This window comes from Alligator mississippiensis, chromosome 9 (genome assembly GCF_030867095.1).
Source record: "Alligator mississippiensis isolate rAllMis1 chromosome 9, rAllMis1, whole genome shotgun sequence".
In the NCBI taxonomy this organism is placed as follows: Eukaryota; Metazoa; Chordata; order Crocodylia; family Alligatoridae; genus Alligator; species Alligator mississippiensis.
In genome coordinates, this window is record NC_081832.1 from 37,694,695 (window position 1) to 37,710,626 (window position 15,932).

The 15,932-nt window shown below is 45.6% G+C and overlaps 1 protein-coding gene across 4 annotated transcripts in view; it reads right to left on the reverse strand.

Moving 5' to 3' along the window:
* Window positions 1-15,909, reverse strand: part of ERGIC3 (ERGIC and golgi 3) — a 67,292-nt gene extending 51,383 nt beyond the window's left edge. For 3 of the 4 annotated variants that reach the window (XM_019485561.2, XM_006266755.4, XM_014598381.3), the window contains exons 1-6: window positions 15,729-15,909; window positions 14,645-14,715; window positions 13,252-13,339; window positions 11,416-11,535; window positions 8,659-8,752; window positions 2,937-3,102 (exon numbers count right to left, since the gene is read on the reverse strand). In XM_019485561.2, coding sequence (XP_019341106.1) covers window positions 2,937-3,102; window positions 8,659-8,752; window positions 11,416-11,535; window positions 13,252-13,339; window positions 14,645-14,715; window positions 15,729-15,816 — 627 coding nt within the window. In that variant the 5' untranslated portion in view covers window positions 15,817-15,909. Of the gene's footprint in view, window positions 1-2,936; window positions 3,103-8,658; window positions 8,753-11,415; window positions 11,536-13,251; window positions 13,340-14,644; window positions 14,716-15,473; window positions 15,496-15,728 lie in introns of those variants that run through there. The other variant, XM_059733322.1, reaches the window with a different exon arrangement.
* Window positions 15,910-15,932: the final 23 nt, after the last annotated feature.

The following is a 15,932-nucleotide window of genomic DNA, read 5'->3' on the forward strand; positions in this document are numbered from 1 at the left end:
AAGAGAGCAGGAGGATCCAAACTAATTTTCCCTCAAGATGTTTGATGGAATTCTGTGGTTGATTGTTTTGAACAATTTATTAAGAACTGGCCTATTCTCATAAAAATTTGTGAAGAAAACTGTAATAAAACAGATGGAAGTCTCATCCAAAGTATGTAATGTTGAATTAAAGAGGAATGTAGAGGATATGCTCAGTATACTGAAGCCTATATCCATAGCCTTAAACAAACTTCAGAGAGATTGTTGCTGCATTGCTCATGCTGTTGAAATTTGGAAGGCACTTCCAGAGACATCGAAAAAAGAAATACCTAAAGAGAAATTTAAACTGCAGGCAATAAAGAAGCAAATGGATCAAGCACTAACTCCACTTCATTTTCTTGCGAATATTCTCAACCCCAGATATAAAAGTAGATACCTAACTTCTGAAGAAGATGATGTTGCCATGGCATGGGCATCTCAAAATCACTCCTCAGTTATGCCAGTCATAATACATTTCAGGGCTGGAGGAGAACCATTTAAACAGTACATGTTTACTGATGATGTTTTGAAAAAAGTCACTGCCCTGAATTGGTGGAAATCATTACTCAGGCACCTTGAAACAGAGTTCCTTCACTTGCTAAGCCAACTTTTCACAGCAGTAGCTTCCTCTGCAGGCACAGAGAAAATATTTTCATTGTTTGGTATTATTCACTCAAAGCTAAGAAATCAACTGAGAGCTGAAAAAGCAGGAAAACTCAACTCATTTCTATTTCAGTCTATGAATAAAAATGACAGTGGGAGTGGGGAAGATGAGATCTAGGTGTAAAAGTTAAGGACAGCATACGTTTAGTGTTGCGATGGCTTGTTTGTTAGAGTTAATAAAATATGAAAATTAGAAAAAAAAGTTTAAGGACAGATGCTGTAACATGCTGTATTGAGTTGTAAATTAACATGTTTTAGTGATCAGATCTGTGCCACTGTTTAAGAAATATGTGAATAAGTAGAAGTGGGAAACTTGATTTAAATCAATGATTTAAATCAATCCACCCTGTAGTAAAAGGAAGGTGAGAAAGTAATATAAACTGTAGTAACAGTGTGGCAACATGCCTTTCCAGAGTGATGCCACATGTAACAATAAAGCACTGAAAAAACAAGAATAGTCTCGGATGTTCAAAAGATCTTGAGGGGCATTTGGGTGCTACTGACTTTTCATAGCAGTTGTATACCTAACCTAACCTCCTTAGAACCTCCCAACCTTACAAAGAAGCAAAGAATTACAGAAGATAGATTCTGAAGGGACTTTGAAGGTCATCTAATCTAGTCTCCTTCCCAAAACAGGAGCAACTGTATACAAGCCTTTCTTGATGTTGTCTAACCTGTTCTTAAAAGCCTCCAAAAATGGAGATTCCGAAAGGATTCTCCATAGATAATCTATGGCTGTGCTTAACTATTCTCATAATTCAAAAGTTTTTCCTAATGTCTAACCTAAATCTCTCTTGCAGCAAATTAAGCTCATGTCTTATTGTCCTATGTGCAAGTGGACACAAGTATACTTAACTACCATCCTCTTTGCAGCAACCTTTTACATATTTTAAGACTTTCACGCCTCTCCTCAATCTTCTCTTCTTTAGATTAAGCAAGCCCAGAATTTTCTATGTTCTCATAGGTTATGTTTCTAGACCTCCAACCATTTTTACTGCTCTCCTCAATCGGTCCTCATCTTTCTTAAAGTGTGGGCCCCAAAACTGGACATAATACTCCAACTGAGACCTTACAAGCACCAAATAGAATGGAAGGATTAAGCCATGTCTTACACATAACACTTCCATGTACATGTCCCAAAACAGCATTTGCTTCTTTCACAACACTATGATTTTGTTTCCCATTTTGTATTGTACAGTTGATTATTCTTGCCTAAGTATAGTATCGAGTACTTGCTCTTACTGAATTACATCCTATTTATTTCTAACCATTCTCCATTTTGTCAAGATTGTTTTCAATTCTAATCTTGTACTTCAAAGTGCACACAATGCCTCGCAGGTTCGTATTATTTCCATCCATCCTTCCTAGTCACTTACGTAAATATGGAATAATACTGAATTCAGACCAGAACCCTGTGAAACCCCACTTAATATGTTGTTCTACGATTTGAGGGCTACAATAGATAACCTCAGAATCAACAAAGCCCTGACAGGTGCTGGCTGTGCTCATAATGAGCCTTTTGGGGACTGTTAAAATTTAAAAAAGCTAGTGGACTGAGGTTAAAGTAAGAGGGAGAGTGAAAATGACCACCTAGTCTGTCTACTACCTTGAGTATCCATCTATCCAAGCCTGTTATCCCTCTTCTTAGAATTCCTTCTCATTTATCATATTTTGTAGGAAGGCCCCCAAATTGTTTGGTATTCAAGACAGGAACTCCAGCTTGAATCTTATGTTAGAAAGTAAGTGATTTATTCTGTGGCCCTCCAGAGAGAGCAGATGTGGCTTTAAAAAAAGTGTGCAAAGGGTATGCTGAACCTGATTTTCTAGCATCAGTCTGCACATGTAATAGGTGTAGGTGAGTAATCTCACCAAAATGACTAGGTAATTATATAGCTATCAGGCTTGTTTGGACTTAAATACTTAATCATGGAGAACAACTGAAAAAGCTGGGCAAGCTGATTAGCTCCTGTGTCTGTGAACCATCTCTTAAGAACGTAATACTGTTACACTGTGTTTTACATCTCTGCAACTGCCTGGGCTGAGAGTCTTTAGTGGCCTTTAACAGCTACTGTTGTCCCTGTTGCAAGATGACTCCACTGACTACTTCTCCTCACTCAAGAGGGCCTAAACCCCCATTACCTCTGGAGACAGCCTATAAACCAACGCAAGGAAGAGAATTCCTGATCTCTGCCTTCACTTGCTAATATCAGCACTGGTATTTCAGGATGGCTGGCACAAAGGGAGCTTTCCCTCACCTTGTTAACCTCTAAGAATCCATATACTTGGCAGCCCTCATTCTTCTGTTCTTGCATTTTCTGGCTGAACCCTTCTCTCTTGCATTGTTCTATGGTGTCAGGATTCTTGAAGGCCCAGCCTCGCCTCCTGTATGCTTCTCTTACATCATCACAAGTATTACAGCATCTGCAAAAGCACAGACATCATCTCATCACTCAAAAGGAGGAGGAAGTTAAACAAATCAACAGAAGGGATCAGAATGCCAGGTCATCTTCTTGGAAGGGGACTCAGCAGCAGTTCAATACCCTTCCTTCATGCTTCAGCCACTAATTTTTCTGCAGACGGTCTTTGGGTTTACAATACACATAAAAACACCCATTCCAAAGAATTTTTTGTCAGTGCCTTGATTGGCTTGGAGTTTCCATGCAAATACACCCTTCACTCCTGTAGTACGCATCAATACTTGTCTAATGTTCTTAGACAAAGGCTTTCATATCTGGAAGAAACACGACCCTTTTAACTCTTCTGTTACAAGAGGGGATCAAGGTGGACCCTGGGCAAAGGACTTTGTTTCCTTTATTTGAATGTTTTCATTACCACAAAAGGGTAAGCTGGAGGGCTCAACTGGTCTTTCCCTCAGGGAGCAGATCATTAGGTGCAAGACCCTGAAGACCTCTTCTCTACTTGGCATTGCTTCTGTGCTTGGTATTGGTTAGGCCTCAGTCTAGAGTAGTGTGTGCAGTTTTGGGCTCCACATATTTAAAAGTACGTGGAGAAGTTAGAGAGAGCCCAGAGGTGGGCAAAAAGAATACTACAGGGCTTGGAAAGCAAGTCATACAAGGAGAGGTTGAAGAAGCTAGGCATTTTCTATGATTCTATGTTCAGCTTGTAGAAAAGATGCTTTAGAAAGGACAGGACACCAGTCTTCAAATACCTGATAGCAGTCTTCAAATACCTGAAGGGCTGCCATTAGAAATGCACCAATATATCGGTCCATATTGTATTGACATTGATACAAGGAAAATTGACATTATTGGCAATTGGCTTTTTTTGGCTGATATGGCCGATAATGTCACCAATAAATGCCATGTGCATGTGTGTAGCCACAGCATGCATACAGCCAGGAATGCAGCCTGGCATCTTGGAGACCAGCATCCAACTGGTAAGTCTGTGCGGGGGGAAAGGGAATGGGGGGGAATGGAGGCAGATCAAGGCCCCCACGGTGAAGAAGGGAGTAGGGCTGGGGCAGGAGCAGTCACTACCCAGCCGAGGCGGGGCACAGGATACAGCCATGGGCAACTTGTCCTGGGGGCGCAGCTCCTGCCGCTGCGTGCACCCGAGGGTACCATGTGCCCCCCCGGATTTGTGGTAGAGGCGAGGGCCGGCTGTTATGTTGGTCTCTTCCCAGCAGGGAGGCTGGGCTGGGGCCACTGTGCTCGAGGCGGGCAGCAGTGCTGGGAGGGGTGCTATGGGGTGGCTAGGGCAAATTCTGGGGTGGCTGTAGCCTTCCCGTAGTTCACCCTCCCAGCACTGCTGCTGCCTGCCCCACCCACGCCTGCCCCAAGCATAGCCCCAGCCCAGCTCCCCCCTGCCGGGAAGAGGCCAGTGCAGCCCTCAATGAACAGCCCACCTTCATCCTGTGCACAAATCCAGGAGGCACATGTCCCCCGTGCCTCCCCTGGGGGGTGCATGCAATGGTGGGAGCTGCCCCCCCGCATTCCTCACAGCTCTGTCCTGCACCCTACCCCAGGGCAGCAACACCTCCCCTGCCCCAGCACCATGCCCTCTCTCACTGTGGGGTCCTCAATCTGCCCCCCTCACACTCCTTCTCCCCCACAGACTTACCAGCCGGACGCTAGTCTCCAAGCTGCCGGGCTGTACAGGTAGTCCTCACTTAACGACCTACCTGTTTAACGACTGCTCGGACTTACGACCAGCTTTCCGAGCAGTCGTTACTCCGAGCAGGTAGGTCGTTAAGTGGAAACAGCGCGCCGCAGGTTCAGCACGGCGGGGCGGACAGCTCCCGTGCTCCTGGCCCAGAGTGGGCTTTCCTCGCCGGGAAACTGACAGCCTACAAGGGAAAAGCCAGCTGTGCTCCTTCAATGAGAAGAGCCCCTGTTCATGCGGGGCAGCCCTCAGGCCCCAGCCTACCAGTGTGTGCAGCAGTGGGTGGGAAATGGGGTGGGGGGGAGGAAGCAGAAGCAGTCCCTTGCAGGCTGAAACTGACAGCCTACAAGGGAAAAGCCGCGGGTTCAGCACCGCGGGGCAGACAGCTCCCGTGCTTGCGGCCCGGGCGGGGCAGGGCGCACAGAGTGGGCTTTCCTCGCCGGGGCTCCTCGCTTACCGACCAATTCGCTTAATGACCTAGTCGTGGGAACGGAACGGAACTCGGTCGGTAAGTGAGGACTACCTGTATATCGGCAATCAGACTAATATCAGCCGATATTGCTGGTTAATAATCAGCCATTGGTATCAGCCCAAATATCAGTGCAGCCCTAGCTACCAAACAAAAGAAGGGAAACAGTTTATCTTGCTTCAGAGAGTAGGATGGCTTGAAGTTCCAGCAATGTAGGCTTAAACTAGATACCTGGAAAAACTTCACTGGTAGAACGGTGAGGCAGTGGAACAGACTGGCTCTGGAATCTGTGAACTCTCTATTGCTGGAAGTGTTCAAGAAGAGGCTGGCAGCCACTGGGGTCAGGGATGATCTAGGAATAGCTATGTCTATGCTCTACTGTGGCTATGTCCTATACTTCTGTGCTTTGCTGTTGCCATATGGGGCTAGGAGGGAATTAATGCACCACCTGTTATGCTGTTGCATGTCAAGTTTTTTCTTAAGTCTTCTTCAGAGGCATTGGGCATTGGTTGCAAGCAAGCTGAGGATTTTGACCAGGGTCTACTAATGCTCCTGCTGGGACTTAAAGCTGGAGGTTCCTGACTAGACAGTCTTTGCTCAGGGTCAGATTGATTATTATATCTGGGGTCAGAAAGGTATTTTACCCCATGGTCAGATTGGTATAGGCTACAGTGGTTTTTTTGCCTTCCTCTGTAGTGGGAGAGAGGGGGAGTGGCCCTCCTCCATGGATCTTTTGAGCATATATTAACCACCTTTTACAGAAGCAGGATGCTGACCACCATGGTCCCCCTGCTTTGTCTGTGGCAGGTTAGGGTTTAATGTCTTGTGGTGTGTCAGGTTTGACTGTGTAGTTTTACTAAGAGGTTAGATTATGGATCTGTATAGGACTATCTGGATAGGGATGCCTGTTCCTCAGGTAGGGGATTGGATTAGATGAGCTATGGAGGTCCCTTCCAGACTTACCTCTATGATTCTATGATCTCCAGAGAGGCATCAAGGCCCAACAAGTGGCATCAGATTAAATTATTCTGGACAGAAAAGTTAAGAACAATGGAAGGTTCATCAGTGCAGTACCCTGGGGAATGGGTTTTTTAATGTTTTTTGCAGGAGTGCATGTTGAGAGGGAAGAGGTGAGGGAGGGTGTTGTGGGTGGGGGGAGAGTACAAAGCATATGAATTAGAGTGATCAGCAAATGTCCAGTCCTTGTTTTCTCAAGAATGCAAATCACCCAGAAGTAGTAAGACAGCTGGGCCACAGCAATATCTGACTCTCAAATTGGCTTCCAGAGTGAAGATGATGCCTGGAGAAAACAAGTTAGACCATTGGTTCTCTTTTTTAGACTCAAGGCACCCCCTGAAAAATGCCAGCTCTTTTCATTCATTTTTTGACTACGGAAAAATAATAGAGCAATTCTTCTGTTGCAAACAAGTTGGAGAGACCACAGCAAGTCTGAATGTACTTAACATTATGTAAAGGCAAGACTTATTGTACCAAATGTAGTCATAGGCAAGCTTTTGGGTATCAGTATACCCTTTCTCCTGAAATCCTCAGGCTTATCTTGTGAATCACATTTGCATAACCAACAGTGCTAACATTGCATCTCCATGGCATCTTTGAAGGGCTCTTAAGGTATCCCAGCGTGCCATGGCAAACTGGTTGAGAAACAACGAGCTAGTGGTTCCCAAACTCTGACAGATTTCACACCACCAATTTAAAACGATACAACCTTAAGTACCATTTGCACCCCTGCATGTCATATAAAGTAATTATAATAAATCTGTTAACACTGACAGGTTGTCTGTATACCACTGGTGGATTGGTCTACCTCAGCGGTTTCCAACTTCCTATGCATTCCAAGCAGCCCCAGGAGAGAGAGTCTTCTGAAACACAATCTCTCCCTGCGCTCCTCCAGGAGTAGTGCCTTCCAGCCCAATACACAGGGCTGCAGGCAAACAGGACAATCTAGGTCTACATGCACTTAGAGCTTGCAGGGCGTGTTCCCATTTTATAATCTCACAACACAAAGGTAGACCACCCCAACGTAGGGTTACTATATTTCCAGTTTAAAAAAAGAGGACACCTGTGGGGGAGACTGTATATATGACTGGGGGGGGGGAGGGGGGGGAAGGGAGTGATATGCCTATGCCCTGCCTCTGCCCCTTACTCCCAAGCCATAGCTCCCCCAGCCCTGTTGCTGATCCTCACTCCCAACCCACAGTACCCAGCCCCCCAGACCATGCTGGTGCCCCTCACTCCCAGCCTGCAGCTTCCCTGCCCCATCCCTGCTGATACTGCTCACTCCTGACCCACAGCCCCCTCCCCACCCCAGCCACTCCTGAAGAACCCTCCCACCCCCCTCTTCCACCTCCCTGCCCCGCTGCAGCCTCAGCCTGGCAGGGACACGCACACACGTGCACGCACGCACGCGCGCGCGCACACACACACACACACTTACTTGCTGGGGCCTGTGCAGAGATGCATGTGATGGTCCTGCCTCCAATCGGCCTGCCCCCCATCCCCCAATCAGCTCCTTGCCAAGGCAAGCCAGGAAGCACTGGGAAAGCAGAGCCCGAGCAAAATCCTGCACATTTTCTGAAAACACCCCGACAGAGATGGGAAGACCCAAAAAGAGGACATGTCAGGGAAAACCTGGACGTATGGTAACCCTACCCCAACAGACACTGGCCTCTCACATACTGTCATTCTCAGAAGGGATCATCCCAAAACTACAGATCCACATGTGAATTCTCAAAGAAGAATTCACATACAATATGGGGTTATTCCATAGATGGGCAAATGCTTGTGAAAGGTTAGGTAAACAGGGTTTTCTGATATCTGAGCTCTGAAGACACGCAAAAGTACCACCCCACCTCCCAGTTCCACACAAGAATACTAAGGAGGATGCATTGCCTGTCTCATACCTTAAGTGTGCATGCACCTACCCAGTCTCTTCCCAGATAAGATTAAGGAAGCACCCCCACCTCTCACATACTATATTTGCCTGCTGAGACTGTATAAGAAGCATCTGTAGATAAAATGCATGCTTCAAAAAAAAAAAAAAAAAAACCAAAAAAAACCCCACAAAACAAAAGTATTAACTTGGGGGGGAACAATTTTTTTTCCCCCATAAAGCTTGACCAAATACAAATATTTCAATTATTTTTTTACATGTAGCTTTGGTGTACAAGACCCACGTTAATTTTAGATTTCCTTTTAAACATTAGAAAGTACAGTAGATCTAGAGATTACAGAAGACTTTCATTCAGTCTCTTCTTCTAAATCAAGACATAGGAGTGTGCAGATAGAAGTGTGTGTTCCTGACAGGTCAGCGTTAGGATACAGCCCCCCGCCTCCCAAAGGACACACACAGAGAAGCCTTCTTTTACCTGATATCCTCAGATTCTGCTCCATAACAGCTCTCACAGCGATCAGCATCCAAGGAATTTGGATCAAACACTTTCTCCTCTTCTTTTCCTAGCTCTAAAACAAAGTAAGATTTAAACTGGTGAAACAGGTTTACAAATGTTAGTGTTGCCTTATTCTTTTCATTTTATTTCATCCTGGCTATGACCTGAACTGTTCGCCAGCAGTGTCAAGTCTGGTAACAGAATTTAAGTTGGCCCTGTACCAAGAACTTCTTTGAACCTTTTATGAGAGTCTTATTTAGGTGTTTTACAAGGCCAGACAAGAAGTACTTCTCATTAGAAGAAAAGTCAGCCAACTATTCCTCATGGACTAACTTAGTAATGAGTTTCCATGTATTTTACTGTGCAATGCTATTCAGCATGTGAACCAACCATGGCTAGACAATCATATACAGGGCCCCATGACCAGGACTGCTCAATCTTTTGCAATCTTCCTCTAGTCTGAAAATGGACTCAGCTCAAACTGGAAGGGTGAGAAAAGTGCATGCCAGTAATCTACAACCTTTGCAACCCTATGGGCAACACTACTTAGTATGTAATATATTCTGGATGACATACATTGCTCTCCTTGTCAACCTTTAATTTTTTAATTTCTACAAACAATATTAGAGGCTCCCACATGCTCCTTCTGAGCTATGAGTTGAGAATCATTGCTTCAAGGGGCTGTTTGTTGTTTAACCTAATCTGTATCTCTCTTTTATTTTATAACCAGAAAGCATGCATATGGTTACTTTTCTTTGCAGAGTCTATATATCCTTATTTTATTGTGAAATGTCCCTGAACTACAAGCCAGGGTTATCCACAGGGAAGCAGCATTCTCTGCGGAACATGCATAAACTACTGAAGACAACTGGAGAAGTCAGCAGTAACCTCAGATACACAGGCTGTTGGATTGTGAGGTCCTACACAGGCAGTCTCAGGAAGACTCCCAGTGTGCAGATGTCAGGATGAGAGACAACATCTAGACACTAAGACCAGGGGTGGACAAAATGGTCAATCCAGTCAGCAGCCAGACTCTATTTCCTGCATGCCTGTGGCTGGTCTCCATGGAGACCCCAAATGCAGCTGCATATGAAAGCTTTAAGCTGGGGTTGCCATGGGGACCAGCCTCAGCCATGGTGGGGGCAGAGCACAGCAGGGGGCTGCTCCAGAGCTGCTGGGATCTTGCAATGGGGGCAGCTTGCTCTGGAGCCAGGGCAAAGCCACGATTTGTAGCTTCTATGCTCCGGGCAGGGGTGCGTAAGCAGGGGATCACAGCTCTGCCCCGGCTCCTTGCAGTGGTGACAGCCTGGTCTGGAGCAAGGTCAGACTGGGAAATGAAGTTCACTGCTGACTGGACTTTGCCTGTCCCTGGCTCAGACCCTACTCACTTAGAAGCACATGGGAGCCAAAGGAAAGCAGATTGCTAGCTATCAGCCAGCTAGCAGAGCTATCACAAACTGAAACAATCCAATCCTCCCTATCCCAAACCAAAAAAAAAATCCAGTCTTCATAAGCATGACAGTCAATGTGAACAAGTTCTGTGCTTTCAGTGACAGGTCAAGAGATTCAGACACTATTCCTCCATTCTGTCATCCCTTTTATCTAATGTAAAATTCTGTTTTCTATCCGCACTGGCCTTTTCTTTACTAATATCCCTGCTATTTCTAATCCTTGTGCAGCTGCACTGAACATATAGAACCCAGGAGGTACATTGATTAGACTTGCTCTGGCAGTTAATACACAATAGACAAAGCCCTACCAAATGCTGCACCAGCACCGCTATTCTGTGAACTCGGTTTTGCAATAGAAAGTACTTCTGGGGGAAAAAGGACTAGTTTAGAAGAAATCTAGATAGCCTGTGGCTTTCTGGCTGATGCTCTCAGCTGAAACACCTTGAGATGCCAAGACCAACCTAAAATATGTTCAAAGAAACCAAGTCTCACAGACTCCCAAGGACAGAAAAGGAAACAAAAAAACCCAAAAAATCAGCAGGCAGTGAAAGACACCTTTACAGCAGGCTCAGTCACAGTGTTGGTGCTGCTTAGATCTGTAGAGAACACCAATTTATGAAGCTGCATTTGAGATCATGACATTAGAATTCTGTGAACTTGCCACTCAATTGTCTAGAGCAGGCATTAGCAACCTATAGCCCACAGGTCAGATCTGGCCTGGCAAGCAACTGCATCCAACCACCAATGCAATAGTATAAGTGGGCACCAGTGCCAACCTAGAAGGGGCACCTTCAAGTCTCCTTCACTGCACATCTCCCTTTATCTTACTGCATCAGTTTTTCCACAGTGCAGCCTGCTGCCACCACAGCCCTCCCTCCTTCCTCTCCTGTGTCCTCTTACTACAACTGCCAGTTCTTTCACTGCTGACTGTTTGCAGCAGCCAGTAACAAAGGAATCAGCAGTGAGAGGTAAAGAGTGACAGTGGTGGTAACTATAGTAGAGGGGCGTGAAAGCAAGAGCAGCTCTTGGCACAGCACAGGGAGGGCTGGGATAGCAGCAGGCAGCTTGAAACATTAGCCATGTAGCAAGCCCACCTTCAGAGCCAGTTGCCTTATACTGGCCTGCCGCTCCTTAAAGATTGCTGACCTCCAGACTAAGGCGTTTAGATTGAAGTAGTAACTAAAGAATGTTTCAAGTAGTCCTTTTAAAAGGCAACAGAGGCAGATTGGGAATGGCAAGACCAGCAGGGAATCTATCAGAAGAAGGCACCAGAGCTATGCATTACCATGTCTCTCAGCCTCTGGAGTCACACGACTGCCATCTTTATCCAAACGTTGTTTGAAGAGATTGTGCTCCACATCTAGCTGCTGCTCTCCTGCCACATCCATTGCATCAATGCTCAAATCTGAAACCAGCAAGCAAACAAAGCAGATTAAAAGGTTCTCCATGGTCTACAGAGAAAAAAAAAAACCTAAGAAACTATCAGCCTTTTAATAAGGCCTGGAATGAAAAGTTTATCTGAAGGTTAAGAGGGAACGTTGGAGCTGAAAGGGACAATATTCAGAGTTGTGTGATAGTGGCCAAGAGCTTCAAAACGATAAAGTTGCATTTCTACATGTCAAACTGCTATACTAGGAATACAATCCTCAACTGACTCTTGTAAGACTATTTCTCACAAGAAAACATGCTTGTGCTAAGAAACTAAGGCCATTTGTACCAACATCAAATGACCTGATCACCTGTGGTGTTGGGGTGGGGAGCGAAGAGCAGAAGCAGGGCTGGGGGCGTTTTCAGGGAAGTGAGAGGCATTAGCAGGGCTGTGGAGGGGAGGGGGCGCAGGGGGGACTTTCATTTTAATCATGGATTTTGGGGTTTTTATCAGAGATTTTGCGATTTTTTTTTTTATTAAGGAAGACCTGCTGATCACCAGCACAGCCTATTGTACAAATGTTGACCTGATGGTTAAGCCTGAATTTATTTGGATGACTTCATTCTTACCCTGACTCCAATCCTACCACATTTCTCTGCATCTCACTTTGTTGGGCATGATGTGGCAGTGTCAGGATCTGTCTGCTACTCACTCCTGCAATGTCACTATCTTCCCTGGGGAACACTGCCTTATCTCCTGAGCTGTCCGAGTTAAATATTGCCAGGGAAGAAAATGACTCACTTAGGATGGCAGGATGGAAGGCAGATCTGCAAAGTTTATAGCACGATATATTATACTTATTTTTTTTTTTTTACAATAACCTGTTAGCTACAGACAGAAAATATGAAACAGAACATATAAATCTGCTCACATTAGAAAATATGCAATAGAAATTAAAGAGTACAGTATTTAATCGCCTTAGTTTTCCAATTAGTAATCTAAAACAAAACATTTTATTCCTCAGGAGAAAATGTGAAGATCCAGTGCACAGTATATCTAATACTAACAAACTAACTAACTAAAATACCTCAGTTATTGGTGATCAAAACAGTTAGAAAGACTTCCTTCATCAAAAATACCACAAACAGATCAATTGATTTGATTCCAACATTTTATAAACCTTGTAATTTAGCTACAAAGTCTAATAAAAAGATTTTTGGACAAATTATTAGAGTGAAAATAAGTGCCACAAGCCATCAGTAGCATAATGAACTTGATTCCACATTACTCAAATATGTAAATTCAGAACGTAAACACTAAAGTCAGGAAATAACAGCTGTCCCCGCTTCAGTGTTTTCTGCAGAAGGTTCTGAAAGAACAATAGAAACATTAAGTGCAATGGGATCAATCCCTTGTCAGTGGCAAGAACTGAATTCATTTCACTGTCAAAACCAGGCTCTCTTTCAGCACATGTGGATTTCAAAGTACTTTTGACAAGTGGCTAAATAGCATTTTCTCCATTGTACCACCTGGAAAAATGAGATGAAGCACAAAGACCATAGTCACTATTGAGTAAGTGGCAGTACCAAGGAGTCCTGACTATTTCTCATCCTAAACACAGCAAAATCGCTTCTTTTAGTGCTCAAAGGACAAGCAGCCATCTTGGACTAGGAACATTAATGGTTAGGGTATCTGGCCTCCTGCAGAGAGTAATAACTGCCTTGCTTTCAATTATGTAGAGAATTTACTCACAAGCACAAGGCATGTGTGGAAAGATAACATCTATATTGATCTTCAGTTTGTCTCCTCTTGATTTGTCAACATATAATTCAGGATGAACCTAAGAACAAAGAAAAGTAAAGTTTCATTACACTTGGAAATGCACTGCAATATGTTTTCTCTTGTTTCATCTCCAGGCCAGGAGCCTCAATCATTTCCAGAGTCCTCCTTGACATGCAAAAGATTAGGAGATGTCCAAGCTGGTGCTTTTCAGAACACAAGAAAAGCACAGCTGGGGTACCTTTCAATCCTAGTTGGACTTTTACCGTCCCTAATGCTTCTAGCAAGCAAAGCAGCAATTTATTAAACTTTAAATAATTTTAAATTGCTTTTAATTTTCTAAAGTTACCATTTACTTCTTTATTTCCATAGGGAGCCTGCAGGAAGACAGGTGGGCTCTCTCTTACTTTTGATGCAGGCAAGTGATCTGCTTGTACAAGAAGCTAGAGGACCAACAGCTTAATTCAGGGGTTGGCAACCTACAGTCTGCAGGCTGCATCCAGTCTGGGAAAGTCCAATGTGGCCCAGAGCAGCACAGGGGATCAGGCAGCGTACAGCTGCACCATGCATCTATCTTCTCTGCACCACCCTTCTCCGCAGTCTGAGTTTACCATTACTTTAGATGGGTTGGGTATCTGCAGGAAGGGTAAGTGCAGACAGCTTGAGCTCTGGGGGAATTGAGGAGTGGTGGAAAAATGAGGCCTGCAGCAAGTCACAAGCTCTGGCCCACAATGGCAAGTCTGCCAATGCCTGGCCTACTTTGCTTCTTTCTCCAGAAGATGGACCCAGTCCCTAGCTCAGGCTGACAGGTGCAAAAAGCCCAATTTGAGGCCTGGGAAGACAGTGATCAGGAGAAAGAGGCTACCAGTACTTCAGTCTCTCTCTTCTTTGAGGGAGGAAATTCACTCTCCTATCATCACATGGGCTGTATGCAGATTTAGTCCCATTCCAAAACACAGTAAAATAAAACATTAGCAGAAATCAACAACCTATTTCCTTCTCTGGATCAAATCAGATCTAGACCAAAGACTGCAAAAAGCAGTGAACCTCTAATTTTGTATGAGAGAAGCTTATATTAAACTCTAGTTCACTGGAGCAACAAAGCAATATCCAACTTAACAGCAATATATCATGGACAGGATGTCTTCTGAACTGCCTGGAATCCATTCAATATGTTAGCATCCAAAGGAAAGGAAAGAAAGGTAGCAAGGGAATAACCCATGGCTTACAAGACTCAAAAGCCTGGCTCAGGCATGGAGAAAGATCAGTCCTGGGTTCAGCCTTAATTTTTTATTTAGTCTCCAAAAGTAGGACAGCGCACGGAAGCCACATGCCCAAAGAGGCAGTAATACCCAGTTCTACTTACTTCCTTAGTGAGGTAGTATTGCAGCTCTGAAAAGAACAGCACCAGCATGATAAGCCCACTGATTACTGTCACTGCAAATTGAAAATAAAAACATTAGCAGGGGCTGTGGTGGATAAGTCTCAGTATTAAGAACAAACATATTACAGGCGGTGCAGAAAGCACTTATGCAGCACGTAAAGACAGCATGACCTCTGGCTCATTTTGCTTGACACTTCCCATTGTTAGACCATACCTTCAGTTGCTTTAAACTTTGACTTCAACCATTTGAACTGAAATTTTCCATGCCTCATGAGTATGCCAGACTTTTCTTTTCTTTCTTTTAATTTTAGCCAAGAACTCAGTTCTTTGCTAGAACATGACAAAAGAACACGGGTGTTTCACTGACAAGCTCCAGGGCTTCCATGCTATGGAGAAAACTCTGAATTTAGAGATTGCCCTGGGATCACACAGGTGACTTCTGGTACCCCTCTGCGACTGCTTTATATCTGCAGATTTCCTATGTACTGGGCATACTTCAATCCCTAACTGGTTTTGTTCCCTACCCAGACTGCACGTGTGAACCCCATGAAACAACCAAGCTGGCTTCCTCAGAAGCCCTGGGGCTGGCTTCAGCTGGGGCTGGGCTGTGCCAATGCAAGTGCTGGGACTTAAAACACCCAGAGGTTCCTGGCCAGACGGTCTTTCTAGAAGGTGCTGGCCAGGCAAATCGTCATGCGTGGGACCAGAAAGACGTTTTATCCCTGGACGGCGGGGGGGGGTGTTTTCTTCTGCGGCAGGCCGCCAGGACTGGCCCTCTTTCTCAGACTTCCCCGGGTATTTTAACAGCTACCTCCCATCCTTGCTTGCACGTGGGCGCGAGCGAGACCGCCCTTCCTGCTGTGCCCCGAAAGCGAAGCGGCTCCCTCGCCCACCCCTCCGGATCCAGGCCGCGGCCCCGGCCGGGACACTCCCTGGCCCGCCGGCCCCGCGCCTCTGCCTCCGGGACCTGCGGCACCAAGCTCGGGTCGCGCCCGGCGGAGCTGCGGCGGGAGCCGGCCCGCAGGGACCGGGAGCCGAGCCGCCTCGCACCCCGCCACGCCCTCACCGAGCGCGCCCCCGCACGTCTTGACTCGAAAGTCCTCCAACGTCTTGGGAAAGGCGTCGAACCGCTTCAGCCGCCGGAGCGAGTCCATGCCGCCGACCGGCCCCGCGGAGCCCACTTCCGGCCGCCACCTTGCGCGACCCGGAAAGGACCCGACGTCCAGTCCCGGCCGCGTGCACGTGGGCGGCGGCTCCGCTCGCTGCTGTT